Consider the following 15,381-nt stretch of genomic DNA (forward strand, 5'->3'; position numbering starts at 1 on the left):
GTATTACTATCTACTTTAGACTTGGATGTGACTACTATACATTACTGTTACAACTATGGACAGTGCTTTACATTCTTTAAATTGGACAAGTTTAAAATAAGCTTGTAAATAAAGAAAATCTGTATTAATGCTCAGATTTCTTGAACAGTGCAAGGTCATGTACGTAGTACTTGTTTTTGGTCAGCTACACTAAGGTATAATTTACATACGATAAAATCCACTAACTTTAAGTGTACAATGGATGAGAGCATTTAGAGTTATCTACCCACCACCATGATCATGATATAGAATAATGCCATACCCCCACAAGTTTCTTTGTATTCCTTTATAGGAAATTTCCTATTTCCACCCAACAAATCTGCAATAATACTTCTTTTTGAGACAGGCTCTTGCTCAGTCACCCAGGCTGAAGTGCAGTGGTATGACCACAGCTCACTGCAGCCTTGACCTTTTGGGCTCAAGGGATCCTTCCACCTCAGCCTTCTAGGTAGCTAAGACTTCAGGTGCACACCACCACGCCATGCTAATTTTTTAATTTTTTGTAGATGGGGTTTTGCTATGTTGCCCAGGCTGGTCTCAAACTCTCAGGCTCAAGTGATCTGCTGTCACAGCCTTCCAAAGTGTTGGGATTATAGGCATAAGCCACTGGGCCTGGCCAGTCAAAATTCTTATTCTGACTTTTGGAAGTTAAAAGTCAACACATCCACCTATTGCTTAAGAACTTTCATACATTTTTATTCCACAAATTTCATACTACTACTAACTTTCTACAAATACAAAAAAACTTAGAGAATATAAAACCCTTAAACAATAAATACAGTCTTTAAAGAAAGCAGTGTTTTTCACCTTGCTAGGCATGGCAAATTCTCCCTCCCTCAGACGGATACTGAAAACTTACAAAGGGGAAAAACACATTTTTCGTTATTTCAGGTTCAATTTGACTCAACCAACAATGCCTTCTTAGTAAGTATAAACAGCTAATTTTTTAAAAATGTACCTGCTCTATTCGGTGTCTTGTCTGTAGGAAAGGATCATATCTGGCACGGATAGCTCTCATGGAGGTTGGCTAGAAGAGAAAAATATTGTTATGCTCACATTGAATTAAAAATAAAAAGTAGTTTCAAAAGGATTATATTAAAAAAAACAAAAAACAAAAAACAACTCTCCATGGTTCAGAACACTGAAACATGGCTTGTACCCCCATTATTTTTCTCAGTCTTGTCAGGGTTCAAAACAATGTCCTAAATTACATCCGGCAGGTGTCCACCCGCACTGTCATAAGCACCTCAACAGCAGAGTGTCTCCTTGGATCACATCTGTCTTTTGTATAAACACTTCTGGAATCCCGGGGTCGCCAGAGTGTTCTGCTCACAGACACAGACGTGCATACATATTCTAGAGTCATGTAATAAAGTAACTTTTAAATAAGCTTCTAAAATACCACACAATTTTTAATGGCTACCATCATACAGTGGAAAACTCTACAGCCACAAAACAATGTATTGACATAAAATGTTCACTAAGATATTGTAAAATAAAAGGCAAAGTGAAAGAGGACTCTGATACGCAACCTTATATGGAATCAGTCGAACAAAGAATATGTCCAGGTTGAGCATCCCTAATCCAAAAATCAAAAATGCTCCAAAACTCAAAATGTTTTAAGTTAATTTTTTAAAACTTAATACAAACTTTGCTTCATGCACAAAATTATTACAAATACTGTATAAAATTAATTCAGACTAGGTGTATCAGGTGTACATAAACCAAAAATGAATCTCATGTTTCGACTCGGGTTCCACTCTCAAGATTTCTCATTATGCATATGCAAATATTCCAAAATCCAGAAAAATCCAAAATCCGAAACATTTCTGGTCCCAAGCATTTCACATAAGGGATAGGCAATCTGTGTATGCTGTATTCCCTAAAATATCCCTGAAGGATGGGGAGGAAATAATAGATAACACTAAGTGGTAGGGGGAGGAGCAAAAAAGAATGGCTAGGGGATAGGAATGAGAGGAAGCCTTTTCACAAAATCATTCGTCTTGTATTTTAAAAAATTTGAACCCTAGAAAACAGAAAAAAAAAATGAAAACACATATGAGAAAAAGTCACAAGGTTTCCTGGCTTCTGAGCTCTTCTGAGGAGGGTGACTCGTTCAAAAGTGCCTCACTGGCCTCCTGCCTTCCTTCTGGTCCCCACTCTAACCCTTTCTCTACATGGCCATCAAAATGATCTTTAAAAAAAACTAAACTGGATTGTATCATTCCCCTGCCTTAAATCCTAATAGTTTCTCATGACTCCTACACTAATATGGAAACTCCTTAACTTTGCTTACAAACCCCAGCTCATTTGCCTCCCAGCCTCATGCTTCCCTCACTCTCTGCACTGCACAACACCCCCATGTCTTTCCTTCCTTGGGTCTTATTCTAGTGATTTCTGTGCTAGAAATGCCCCTTCCACATATTCTTAGGACTAGCTCCTTGTCATTCAGACTCCGCTTCAATCTTACCTCCTCACAGAATCCCTTCCTAACCACCACAGCTAAACCATCTCAGCTGCCATCACCTTACTCGATTTTACATCTCTGCTTAGCGTTTTTTGAGTGCCTGATAGTTTTTCTTGTGTCTTTACTGTCTACCTTCCATTATTAGAATGCAAATTCCAGGCTGGGTGCAGTGGCTAATGCCTGTAATCCCAGCATTTTGGGAGGCCGAGGCGGGCGGATCACTTAAGGTCAGCAGTTGGAGACCAGACTGGCCAACATGATGAAACCTTGTCTCTACTAAAAATACAAAAATTAGCTGGGCGTGGTGGTGCTTGCCTGCAGTCCCAGCTACTTGGGAGGCTGAGGCAGGAGAATCGCTTGAACCCAGGAGGTGGAAGTTGCAGTGAAGGAGATTGTGCTACTGCACTCCAGCCTGGGTAACAGAGCGAGACTCCATCTCAAAAAAAAGAAGAAAAAAACATGTAAATTCTGGAAGATAAAGGGACCCTCTCCATTTTCCACTGCTAAAGCAACAGTACAATGTAGTGGTGAGCAGCAGAGTTCGAAACCTGCTTGTCTCTTACTAATAGTGTGTCTCTGGGCCAGCTGTTTAAGCCCACTATGCCCTAGTTTACTGATTGGCAAACTGGGATAATGATAGTGTCTATCTTCAAAACACTGCAATAAGGTTTACAGTTACAAAGCACTTAGAACAGCGTTTGGGATAAGAAGTGCTTAGGTAAGTATTTCTCTAGTGGCTAGAACAATTTAGGACACTAGTAGACACTGGTAAATATTTGGTGAATGAACAGCTTTCATAATCAGAAAAAAAAGCAAAAACAAAAACAAAAAATTATCAGAAAGCCAGTACTGGTAAAACCATACTACAAGCAAAGCATGATGCAACACTTCATCAGGATGGCCTCAAAGTTACTGTACCTCATAGCCAGTATAAGACTGGGTGGAATACTCAAAATCGGAATCAGGTCCACCAGGGCAGTATCTGCCAATACAACAAAAGAATAAGAATGTCAGATGCAAAACTGAGTTCAACCAGCTAGTTCCAAGCATCTACCGTCTCCATAGAATCCTGGTAACAAACGAGCTTCCTTTTCAAATCCTAACAGAAGAATCTACCTTTGCAGTATCTGTAAATAACATTATTTTCTACCAACAAGTAAATAAGATAAATATGTAAAGGGACACTATTACACCCATTTTCAAAATACTACCGTTGTGGTTATTTCAGAGGTTTAAGCTTTTAGGGACAAATAACAGAAATGAAGTTTTCCTAAGTTTGAATCAATACTCAGTGTTCTCTTGGGAACCACACTCAAGAAAATCTTTCCTCCTTTTTATCTTCCTACCCAGAATCATGCAAACTTTTCTGCTAATTCTTTCCAATAGGTGAGTTTGAGAAATCTAAAGGTTACGTATAAGGATAATTTTTTATTTTGATACGTTTCTGATCCAAATTCATTTTAAATTTCTGACGTGGAATTTAGGCAGCTCATATTCCCATGTTTCATTTATGAGTTAAACAGAATGTGCTGTTTTGAGTTGCATATCCCAATGTCTACTATTTTGAGTTTCATAACCTACATTTTTAAAATTGTACATTGCAACAAATTAAAATATTCATATGTTCCAATTTTATTTATTTTGATATGCAGTCTCACTCTATCACCCAGGCTGGAATACAGTGGTGTGATCTCGGCTCACTGCAACCTCCACCTCCCAGGTTCAAGGGATTCTCCTGCCTCAGCCTCCCAAGTAGCTGGGACTAGAAGCACATGCCACCATGCTCAGCTAAATTTTTGTATTTTTAGTAGAGATGGGGTCTCACGGTGCTGGCCAGGCTGGTCTTAAACTCCTGACCTCAGGTGATCCGCCTGCCTCAGCCTCCCAAAGTGCTGGGACTGTAGGCGTGAGCCTCTGTGCCCGGCCCCATATATTCCAATTTTAAAGCACTAAAATATCTACCAATGGTTGCTTGTTTGAAAGGAGTAATCTATAAATCTATTAAGTCGAAGTTTTAAATATTACCAGCATGTACTGACTAAGGGCTCGAGGGGGCATACTTAGTTTAAATAAAACACACACACATACAATTTAACAAAATCACCATACTTACACACATATATTTCCTGTAAAACTGATGTGTGGACATCTGTGGGGTTTGCACATCACAGCCACAACAGCAATCTATAAAAGAAAGATGAATAAAAAAGCTATTATAGGATAATTAATACAAAACGCCACAGAGTGGTTATCCCTTGGAAGGAAGGAGAGGAATGCAACCAGAGAGTGGCAAGACCGGGCTTCAAAGGTATTGACGAGGCTGTATTTCTTAAGCTGGGCACTGGGTACAAGAGTGATCTCTATTTAATATTAATTATCTTTAAATTGTCCATATGTATTATATATGTGAATTTATATTCCATTTTACAATAAATTAAGTACAAAATAAATTAATTGTTAAAGCCACAGTGATTCTTAGTCTTTCTCTCTCTGATTATCTTACTAAATAGCCTGTAAGAAAAAAATTACTTTATGCAATTCTATGAAGTTATATATAAACCTAACCTTTGTGACTCAAATGCCTCATGAACACACTGGATCTCAATATTTGCAGCAGGGACTATTAAACTAACAGCTTCATGTTTCAGGGTCTGGGTGTAAATAACTTCAGAGGGGTCTGACAGAGCCTCAGTGAGGTGAGGACAGGAGGCAGTGGCAGAGACGCGAGATTGGTTACATCCGGGGCACTTGGTCAAATCTGGCCATTTATGAAAGTGAATGCAAGCCAGGCTTCTCACTGTCAGAGAAGTAGCTACAAACATGGAAAGAGAGAAAAGCAGAATGAACTCTATGGGCTGGGTGGAATTAAAGGTATTGTGGTCAATCAGAGTGTTCAACATATGGTAGACTAATAAATAAATACAAATGGAAATGTGTTACATATATATGTGTGCATATATGTATGCAGCTATACATATATATGTCCTTGCTTGATTCACTGAGAGAGTCTGGCGGCATAACACCCTAATAGCAGTAAGCACACCTAGTACTCAGGTCTTAGTTTCTGAATATCCTTCTCCACTAAAAGAAATCAGGGCTCCTTGGGGAAATGGCTGATTCCAGGGCTGGAACAAAGAAAGTCTAAGATGAGCCTGGGACATTTTTCTTTCCTTTCTTTTCTTTTCTTTTTTTTTTGGTGACAGAGTCTCACTCTGTTGTCCAGGCTGGAGTGCAAGGGCACAGTCTTGGCTCACTGCAACCTCCACCTCCTGGGTTCAAGCAATTCCCCTGCCTCAGTCTCCCAAGTAGCTGGGATAACAGGCATGTCCCACCATGCCTGGCTAATTTTTTGTATTTTTTTTAGTAGAGACAATTTTTGCCCTGTTGGCCAGACCGGTCGTGAACTCCTGACCTTAGGCGATCCACCCAGCTCAGCCTCCCAAAGTGCTGGGATTACAGGCGTGAGCCACCATGTCTGGCTGAGCCTGCAACATTTTATTGTGCCAGAAAGCTAGAAACTGCTCAAAGAATGATGAGGACATTTTAAAAAGACATAGAAATCACCTTGAAAAGGCTCTCACTGGTCAAGTCTGCAATAATTTGTGCATCAAAATAAATAGTAACAGACGACAACCCACCAAAGGAGGAAACCATTTATTCCTTCACACAAATAAAGGTGTGAACTGGGTATGTGATGAGGAACAAGATATTTACCTAGTTTCTAAGTATTTCTCCATACAGCACTTCTTCATACAAAGTGGGAAAAAATAATTTGACAGAGGGTAAGTCTGGTGGATAGCACCTTCATCAAAATAAGAAATGTCAGTGATAGGAAAGCTGAACCTAGGCACTACCGGATGGAAGATGATGAGAAGAATGCAGTGCCACTTCTGTGATGCACAGGCCGAAGACGCATAAGCTGAATCTCATGATGAGGAAACAGCTGATGAACCCACATTGAAGGACATGCTACAAAATAACTTGCCTGAAATCTTCAAAAGTGTTAAGGTAATGGAGTCCAAAAAAGACAAAGGAAATGTCCAGACTAAAGAGATATGACAATGAAAAGCAATAGGTGATTCTGAACTAGGTTCTGTGGGACGTTATGGAAACAGTTGGTGAAACTTATGTGAGGTCTGAGGCTTAGATGACAGTAATGTATCCAAGTTAACAACCATGGTGTTTCAAGGAAAACACAAACACGAACTCAAATACAAACTCAAAATGGGTTACAAACCTACTTGTCTATATTTAAAAGTTGTGCTCTAAGAAAGACAATGAAAAGCCACAGACTGCGAGAAAATATCTGCATAATAGGTACCTGATAAACCATTTCCAGCTAAAATATACAAAGAACTCTTAAAACCTAATAAAAAACACCCAATTAAGAACAGGGCAAAAGATGTGAATAGATATCTCACTAAAGAAGATATATAGCGGCAAATAAGTGTACGGAAAGATGCTCAATATCATGTCATTAGGGAATTACAGACTAAACAAAGAGATACCACTGTTCAACTGTGAGAATACCTAAAATCCAAAACACTGGCTGGGCACCACAATTCACACCTATAATCACAGCACTTTGGGAGACCAAGGTGGGAGGATCCCTTAAGCCCAGGAGTTCAAGACCATCCTAGGTAACATGGTGAAACCCTGTCTCTACAAAAAACCCCACAAAAATTAGCTGGTGTGGTGGTGCATGCCTGTTGTCCCAGCTACTTGGGAGGCTGAGGTGGGAGGATAGCTTGAACCTGGGAGGTTGAGGCTGCAGTGAGCTGTGATCATGCCACCACACGCTAGCCTCAGTGACAGGACAAAACCCTGTCTCAAAATAAATTAATTAAATAAAATCCAAAACACTGACATCTTCAAGTGTTAGCAAGGATGTGGAGCATCACAGCGTTCATTCACGGCTGGTGGGAATGCAAAATGGTGCAGCCACACCGGAAGAGTTTGCAGTCTTTTACAAAGTGAAACACAGTCTTACTATATGATCTACCAGTTGCACTTCTTGACAGTTACTCAAGTAAGCTGAAAATGCAGGCGGACACAAAAACCTTCACACAGCTTTGTTTAAAACTGCCCAAAATTGGAAGCAACCAAGATGTCTTTCAACAGGTGAATGAATAAGCAAATAGTGGTACATCCGTACAATGGAATATCATTCAGCAACTAAAAAGAAGGAATGACCTGCCAAGCCACAAAAAGACATGGCAGACTTAAACGCATATTGCTAAGTGGAAAGGCTGTATGATTCCAATTACTGTACATGAAACTCTGGAAAAAGCTAACTTTATTAAAGACAGTAAAACACTCAGTGGTAGTCAAGTTACGTCTGGAGCATGCAGAGGGAGAGGGACAAATAGGAGCTGGTTTTGTGTTTGTTTGTTTGTTTTTGAGACAGAATCTCACTCTGTCACCCAGGCTGGAGTGCAATGGCATGATCTCAGCTCACTGCAACCTCTGCCTCCTGGTTCAAACTATTCTCCTGCCTCAGCCTCCCAAGTAGCTGGGATTACAGGCGCCTGCCACCACGCCCGGCTAATTTTTGTGTTTTTAGTAAATATGGGGTTTCACCATGTTGGCCAGGCTGTTCTTGAACTCCTGACTTCAGCTGATCTGCCCACCTCAGCCTCCCTAAGTGCTAGGATTACAGTCATGAGCCACCGCGCCCGGCCACAAATAGGAGATTTTAGGGCAGTGAAACTATTTCATACGACACTGTAATAGTGGATACATGACATTATGCATTGGTGAAACCTACAGAATGTAGAACACCATGGGTATTCTAATGTAACTACAGGCTTTGGTTAATAATAGTGCAGCAATATTGGTTCATCAATTATAACAAATGTACCAAACAATGCAAGATATTAATAATAAGGAAACTGGAGTAGGTGTGAAGGCACTAGAGGAAGTATATAATTTTTTTTTCTCTGTAAACCTAAAACTACTGCATAAAATAAACAAAACATCATCAGAGAAACAGCAAGAATAAAGGCATTGAGGTGAGAATGGCAGTAGATAAGGAATGGCCACCAGCTGTGTGTTTCTGATACTTTCAATAGATCACTCTGTGACACTGTCAAAGATGAATTTCATGCAGGTAGGACAAAGTAGACAAGTAAGGAAATGACTGAAATAATCTAAACAAGAAATAATAAACGTCAAAGCATTCCTACCAGTGGCAGTAGGAACGGAAAATGCATTTCACATTTTTTGGAAACTGAGTGCACAGTGGTACCATGAACTAACATGGACAGGAAAGGTGAATAAGCACGTTTGGTATTAGTTTGGGTTATATTATACTTGAGGAGGTTCTTAGGCAGTCAAAAGACAGATACCTAACTGACAATCTGACAGGAGGCTGAAGTTCAGGGAATGGTTCATGCTGGGAGTCAGCATACAGTAACAGTAAAATCATCAAATGGATGAGGTTACCACAGCATGTAAAGTACCAAACACAATGGGCCCAGGACAAAAGAAAACACCAACTTTTAGAGGCAAGCACAACAAGGGTAGCCCTCAAAGAAAGGACAGAAATGATCAGAGATAGAAGGAAAAACAGAGAGGGTGGTATCACAGAAGCCTCGGTTTACCAGGCAGGCTGAAAGGTTGCTAAGTTTCTGTCTTCTTTAGTGGCAAGCCCACACATAATGCTTAACCCTAAAAAGTCGGCCAGGCACAGTGGCTCATGTCTGTAATCCCAGCACTTTGGGAGGCTGAGGCGGGCAGATCACCTGAAGTCAAGAGTTCGAGACCAGCCTGGCCAACATGGTGAAACCCTGTCTCTACTAAAAATACAAAAATCAGTTGGGCATTGTGGCACATGCCTGTAATCCCAGCTCCCTGGGAGGCTGAGGCACAAGAATCTCTTGAACCTGGGAGGTGGAGGTTGTAGTGAGCCAAGATTGTGCCACTGCACTCCATCCAGCCTGGGCGACAGAACAAGTCTCTGTCTCACGGAAAAAAAAGAAAGTCAAGACTTATCTATTATATAAAGAATGTTACTGGCCGGGCGCGGTGGCTCAAGCCTGTAATCCCAGCACTTTGGGAGGCCGAGACAGGTGGATCACGAGGTCAGGAGATCGAGACCATCCTGGCTAACACGGTGAAACTCCGTCTCTACTAAAAAATACAAAAAACTAGCCGGGCGAGGTGGCGGGCGCCTGTAGTCCCAGCTACTCGGGAGGCTGAGGCAGGAGAATGGCGTGAACCCGGGAGGCGGAGCTTGCAGTGAGCTGAGATCCGGCCACTGTACTCCAGCCTGGGCGGCAGAGCGAGACTCCGTCTCAAAAAAAAAAAAAAAAAAAAAAAAAGAATGTTATTTTATTTAGGGATATGGAAGTTAATGCTAAAGAAATTGGCTAAGAGTTAAAAATGGTTGTCCTAGGGTAGAAAAAGGGAGGTGAGAGGGGCATGGACTATTAGTTTTTCTTAACAAGCTCTTTTTTTTTTTTTTTTTTTTTGAGACGGAGTCTTGCTCTGTCACCCAGGCTGGAGTGCAGTGGCACAATCTCAGCTCACTGCAAGCTCCACCTCCCAGGTTCATGCCATTCTCCTGCCTCAGTCTCCAGAGTAGCTGGGACTACAGGCGCCCGCCACCACGCCCAGCTAATTGTTTTTTTTTTTTGTATTTTTAGTAAAGATGGGGTTTCATGTTAGCCAGGATGGTCTCGATCTGACCTCGTGATCCGCCCACCTCGGCCTCCCAAAGTGCTGGGATTACAGGCGTGAGCCACTGTGCCCGGTCAACAAACTTTTTACACTAGATGCAAACAAACGAAACAAAACAAAAACATTTAAGTACAAAGAAGAAGATATGAGGTTTGGTGGTACATTGTATGTTAAAGTCTTAGGGTTTAATTAGCCACAAACGTAACGTGATCCAGGAGACATGGTCACTAAGTCAACACAAGCTGCTTGGAATATAATATCCCAGTTCAAATAACAGAATGAACTTGTGGGATCATATCAGGAAAAATTTGGTTCTGGGGACCATATGTTAAGAGGGTCTTAATTCTATCAATTTCCATGCATGTATCTCACACTCATCTTTTTTCATCCTAGAGTCTCCCTCCTAACTCAAGTCCTTAACACTGCATACTGAGATCATACCAAGAGCTTCTAAACTAGTCTTTTTGTCTCTGAACTACCCTGCACGTTGTATCCAAATAAATTTTCTGAAAATCTGCTTTGTTCATATTACTCCCTTTTTCAAAACTTTTGTTTCCTATTATCTAGCTGCTTTGCCAGACATTTAAGATTTTTATAAGCTGATCCCAAACTACCTGTTCAATGCACAGTCCTACTCTCCTGAACTGTTAACGCCCTTCGGTCTGGCATACTCGCTATTCCCTGCGTGCACTACACCCTTCCTGTCATTCTCTACCTCTGTGCTTTAGCCCCTCTGTCCTAGATTCCATGATGCTTCGAGCCTGCTCTTCTTGGCTTATGGGTCAAGCAAGCTCTGCGCTTTCTACTGGGCCTTCCCCAGCCCCTTTTGCTGCAGGGACATCGCTGTCCTCTGGACTTCCACAGTACTCATAATGACCATATATAGAACTACTTTGCACCATTAACTGCCTTTCAAAAGTACCTTTCATAAGCATCAATTATACTGAAAGCTACCCGCTTAAGATGACCAACATTTATCCTATTGTGATTGTCACCAAGCCTGAATCCATACTTTTAAAGAAGTCAAAACGTCTTCTACTCCTTTAATCAAAATTATACTTTTCTCCTCTTTCTGCTCTCCTTGCATTCAGCACAGGTCTCCATTCCAGCACATATCCTAATACGGGGACTTCATTAGTCAGAATCCCCAACCTCCACCTCACTACACGGGTGTTACATGAGGCAGGGACTTCTGCCAGAACAGATACCCAGTGTGTCGACACTTCATGAGTAGAATCACTCACCCCACTGGCAGTTCTGATGGGTTTCGCCTTTAACTTGGGAATCAAGACCTTGTGATATTGAGGAGGGACGGCAGCAATGATATCCACCAGCCGGGGCTGGGCAGAAAGGCCATATTTGGCAGCTGTCTTGGTTTTCACCCTGAAAGTAAAGCATCTCACATTATCAAGATCATGGTATTTTAAGGACATGCTATCAAGAGGATGATCTATAAACAATATCATTAACAACTGTCACTCTCTAATCCCTTCATCATGTGACAAGAATAGTTTTAAGATCTGTGACTATCAGGGAAATAGAAGAACAAAATTCACGAGTGAATGACTACTTCCCACCCTCGAGTACCAGAAAGAAAACCAGGACTATGGAGGGAGGACGACAATGACACAATACAGATCTAGTTCAGAATAGTGCTGCAGCTTCAAATGACTATTCTGACTCCACCTTTCTCAACCTCAGCACTACTGATGTTTGGGACCACACAGTTCTTTGCTGTGGCAGGTGGCCAGTGAATTGAGGGATGTTCAGCAGCATCCTTGGCCTCTACGCATTACCAGCCTTCTTCCTGTCTTCCTGTTGTAACACTCAAAAATGTCCCTAGACATTGCCAAATGTCCTGAGGAGGAAATCACCCCTGGTTGACAACTACTGTCTTAGGCAAAACAATTAAAAAAAAAAAAAAAAATCAAGGATGGCTACACAGAACCAAATAGGAAATAAAGTACATATTTTTGAAAGTTTAAAAAAACTTTTACCAGCTTTTCCTTGTGCCTGCTAGCCAAACTCTAACAGTCACCCTGTCTTCTAACTTTAATCCATCTAGAAATATCTGTGAAGTGCTCATATCATTGTCAACAAATACTGAGTACCTAACGTGTACAAGAGGTTGCCTGAATATTGAATACTTGGTATGTTCAAATGTGCAAGGCACAGTCCTTTCATGTTCTATGTTTACATGTTTGCAGACAGGCATGCCGAAAAAATTAATGTATAAATGATTAAAACATACGTCATAAAACACACACACATACCAACAATGAGTGTTTCCAGAATTCAGTGAATCTGATGTGTGCCGGGGAGATATTTATGGAAAATGAGCACAGAACAAAGAGTAGGTCTCAGTCAGTAAAGACACAAAGATGACATGGAGGGCAGAGAGGCTGATTTATGTGCAGATGCAAAAACAGGAATGCATATATTTTAAGAAATACAAGTAGACCAACTTGACAGAAAGCAGATTTTCAATGTAAAGGTACAGAAGTTTAAAAACTTGGAAAAGCAGGTTGAAGCCAGACTGAGAGACCTTCCAATAATAGGCTGGTGATATCTGAGGAGGGGCGAGTTTTAAGGAAGATGGCAGCTTTAGCTTTAGATGTGCTAAATTAAAGAGAACAACAAATATATGTAAGATGTAGAAATGTTCACTAGAAATTAAAGATTTGTATAATCGGGGTATAACAAAAAAAGGAAGAAAAACTGCTAAAGACATGGTAGAAAAATCAGTAAAATATAATAACTGTATAGTCAGAAGAGGATAATTATTTACTTATTTATTCCTGTAGCAAATATTTACCAAGCATGAGGATTCAAGGAAGGGGTAAAATATTGCAGCATCTCAAGTATCAGAGAATAGCATCTCAAAAAAGGTCATTCCTGTACGTGGTGATTAGATGACCTAGGGTTGGGGAGAGAACCCTTTCATTCGGGAAGATCTACACAGAGCGAATATATATTATAGTTTTTAAAAAAAATAGATGCAGAGATGAAAGACAACTCTTATTTGAGACTGTAGGAAAGTTCAAGCTGAATATGATTATGGAGAGGAAGTGGATGAATGTGTCAAAGAGGTTCCACAGCAGGGGAGGGTTGGATTAGATCAGGGGCCCCAAAGCGAGGGTTTTCCTGACAGAAAGCTGCTGCTTCAGCTGAGACAGTAGGGAAGGAAAGTAGGATGTGCAGCAATGCAGCACAGAAGAACATGGGCTCTGGAGATGGCTGACCTAATTCCAAATCCTAGCTCTGCCAATTACTAGTTACTTACCCATGGACAAATTATTTAACCACTCTCTGGCTCAGATTACCCACCTGTCAAGTGTGGCTGATATCAGTACTCACAGAATTTTGAGAGGATTAACTGAGCTAATACATATAATGCACTAGCAACAGTGTCTGGAATACAGTAAGTGCCCAATAAATGTTAGAAGCTATTAGTATTCTTAAGCTGAGACAATTTTGCCATTAAGAAATGAATGACAAGGCAAGGCAGAAAGCTAAAATTCTCAACTAAAACAAAACTTGAGCTGGAAAACAAGTAGTACTAGATAATTTCATAAAAGAGATCTGCTACCTAAGAACAAGCTTGCTGTCTTTTTATATCCACTTACTTATTTAGATCGATGTCTTTCCCCTGCTCGTGGGCTTCAATCAGTTGTTTAATAACATCTCCTATAGTCAGCATCATCAGCTCAGCAGGGCTGAGATCTCCTGGAAAGTTAATATTCAACAATGTCAAAAATCGTATCATTCAATCAAGATTTTAAAATCTGATTTAGTAGCAGTTTTCCTTCCAAAACCATACAAATATGCCAAATGAATAGCTCAAATTCAGAAGATGCTAAACCTCTATTGTTTATGATTTGATCATATCTTTTGTATCTTTAATTTAAAACAAACCTGGCTTTATATAGATATGGGAAAAGCTCCCTTTAGAAGCACATACTCTATGAGATGATTACAAATAAATACAGGAAAGGACACAAGAAGGAGTAGAAACAATGTGAGGAGAAAGAACCTAATCACACAAAGGACCAAAGTAATTCTCTTCCCTTTATCTCCAGAGTTGTAATTACTAATATTTGCATAATACTTTAGCGTTCATAAAGAACATTTAGATGCGTGAATTCAGGTGATTCTCAGAACAGAGGCAGACAGAACAAGAATATGTGCCTATTACATAAAGATGCTATCAAGGAGTAAAGCTGAAACTCAAACCCAGGTATCTGCCTAAGAATCTTAATGCATTTCTAAAATATTGTCTGCCCACCATCATGAGCTTCTGGCAACTGGAGCTCCCGCTCTCATCCAAAGGCAACAGCAGAAGCTGACAGGTTCTTGTACGACTGCATCTACTCAAGCACAGTTCAAAAATTGGTTCAAGGATGGGCATATCTCTAAGCCAGGCCAATCTGAGCTCTTTTCTTCAAGGTAAAAAATGCCAGTCGTATTCCAGGGACAAAAGTTGTGGGATATCACCTTGGAAGCTGTTGGCAAGCAAGCTTCTTGCCTGTAGAGCAGTGGTTCCCAACCTTTTTGATCAAAGGGAATGGTTTTGTGGAAGACAATTTTTCCACAGGCCAGGGGAGCAGGGTGGTTCTGGGATGATTCAAGTGTATTATACTTATTGTGCACTTTATTATTATTATTACTGCATTGTTATATATAATGAAATAATTATACAATTCACCATAATAAAGTCTATTCCCATAGAATCAGTGGGAACCCTGAGCTTGTTTTCCTGCAACTAGACAGTCCCATCTGGGGGTGATGGGAGACAGTGACAGATCATGAGGCATTAGATTCTTATAAGGAGCACAACACAGATCCACTGCAGGCCCGGTTCACAACAGGGTTCAGGCTCCTTTGAGAATCTAATGCCACTGCTGATGTGACAGGAGGCAGAGCTTAGGCAGTAACGTGAGTGATGGGAAGTGGCTGCAAATACTGATGGAGCTTCACTTGCTCGCCTGCTGCTCACCTTCTTCTGTGTGGCTCAGCTCCTAACTGGCCACAAATTGGTACTGGTCCGCAGCCCAGGGGGTTGAGAACTCATATTGTAGAGAAAGCTAAAAGATAATGAAAAGTGTGGATGGAAGGCCCGGGCAGTTATGGAGGCCTCACATTGACTTTATCTCATTTGAACCCTTAGAATAACACGGAAGGTAGGTACTGTTATC

The 15,381-nt window shown here is 40.7% G+C and overlaps 1 protein-coding gene across 3 annotated transcripts in view; it reads right to left on the bottom strand.

The window, feature by feature from the left end:
- The window catches only part of LOC105481998 (elongator acetyltransferase complex subunit 3), a 105,144-nt gene that overhangs the window by 87,178 nt on the left and 2,585 nt on the right, over nucleotides 1-15,381 (bottom strand). For 2 of the 3 annotated variants that reach the window (XM_011741834.3, XM_011741833.2), the window contains exons 2-6: nucleotides 13,813-13,912; nucleotides 11,431-11,569; nucleotides 4,620-4,690; nucleotides 3,425-3,488; nucleotides 998-1,066 (exon numbers count right to left, since the gene is read on the bottom strand). In XM_011741834.3, coding sequence (XP_011740136.2) covers nucleotides 998-1,066; nucleotides 3,425-3,488; nucleotides 4,620-4,690; nucleotides 11,431-11,569; nucleotides 13,813-13,889 — 420 coding nt within the window. In that variant the 5' untranslated portion in view covers nucleotides 13,890-13,912. The remainder of the gene's footprint in view (nucleotides 1-997; nucleotides 1,067-3,424; nucleotides 3,489-4,619; nucleotides 4,691-11,430; nucleotides 11,570-13,812; nucleotides 13,913-15,381) is intronic. The other variant, XM_071068463.1, reaches the window with a different exon arrangement.

The sequence above is a fragment of the Macaca nemestrina genome, chromosome 8, assembly GCF_043159975.1.
Source record: "Macaca nemestrina isolate mMacNem1 chromosome 8, mMacNem.hap1, whole genome shotgun sequence".
NCBI lineage: Eukaryota > Metazoa > Chordata > Mammalia > Primates > Cercopithecidae > Macaca > Macaca nemestrina.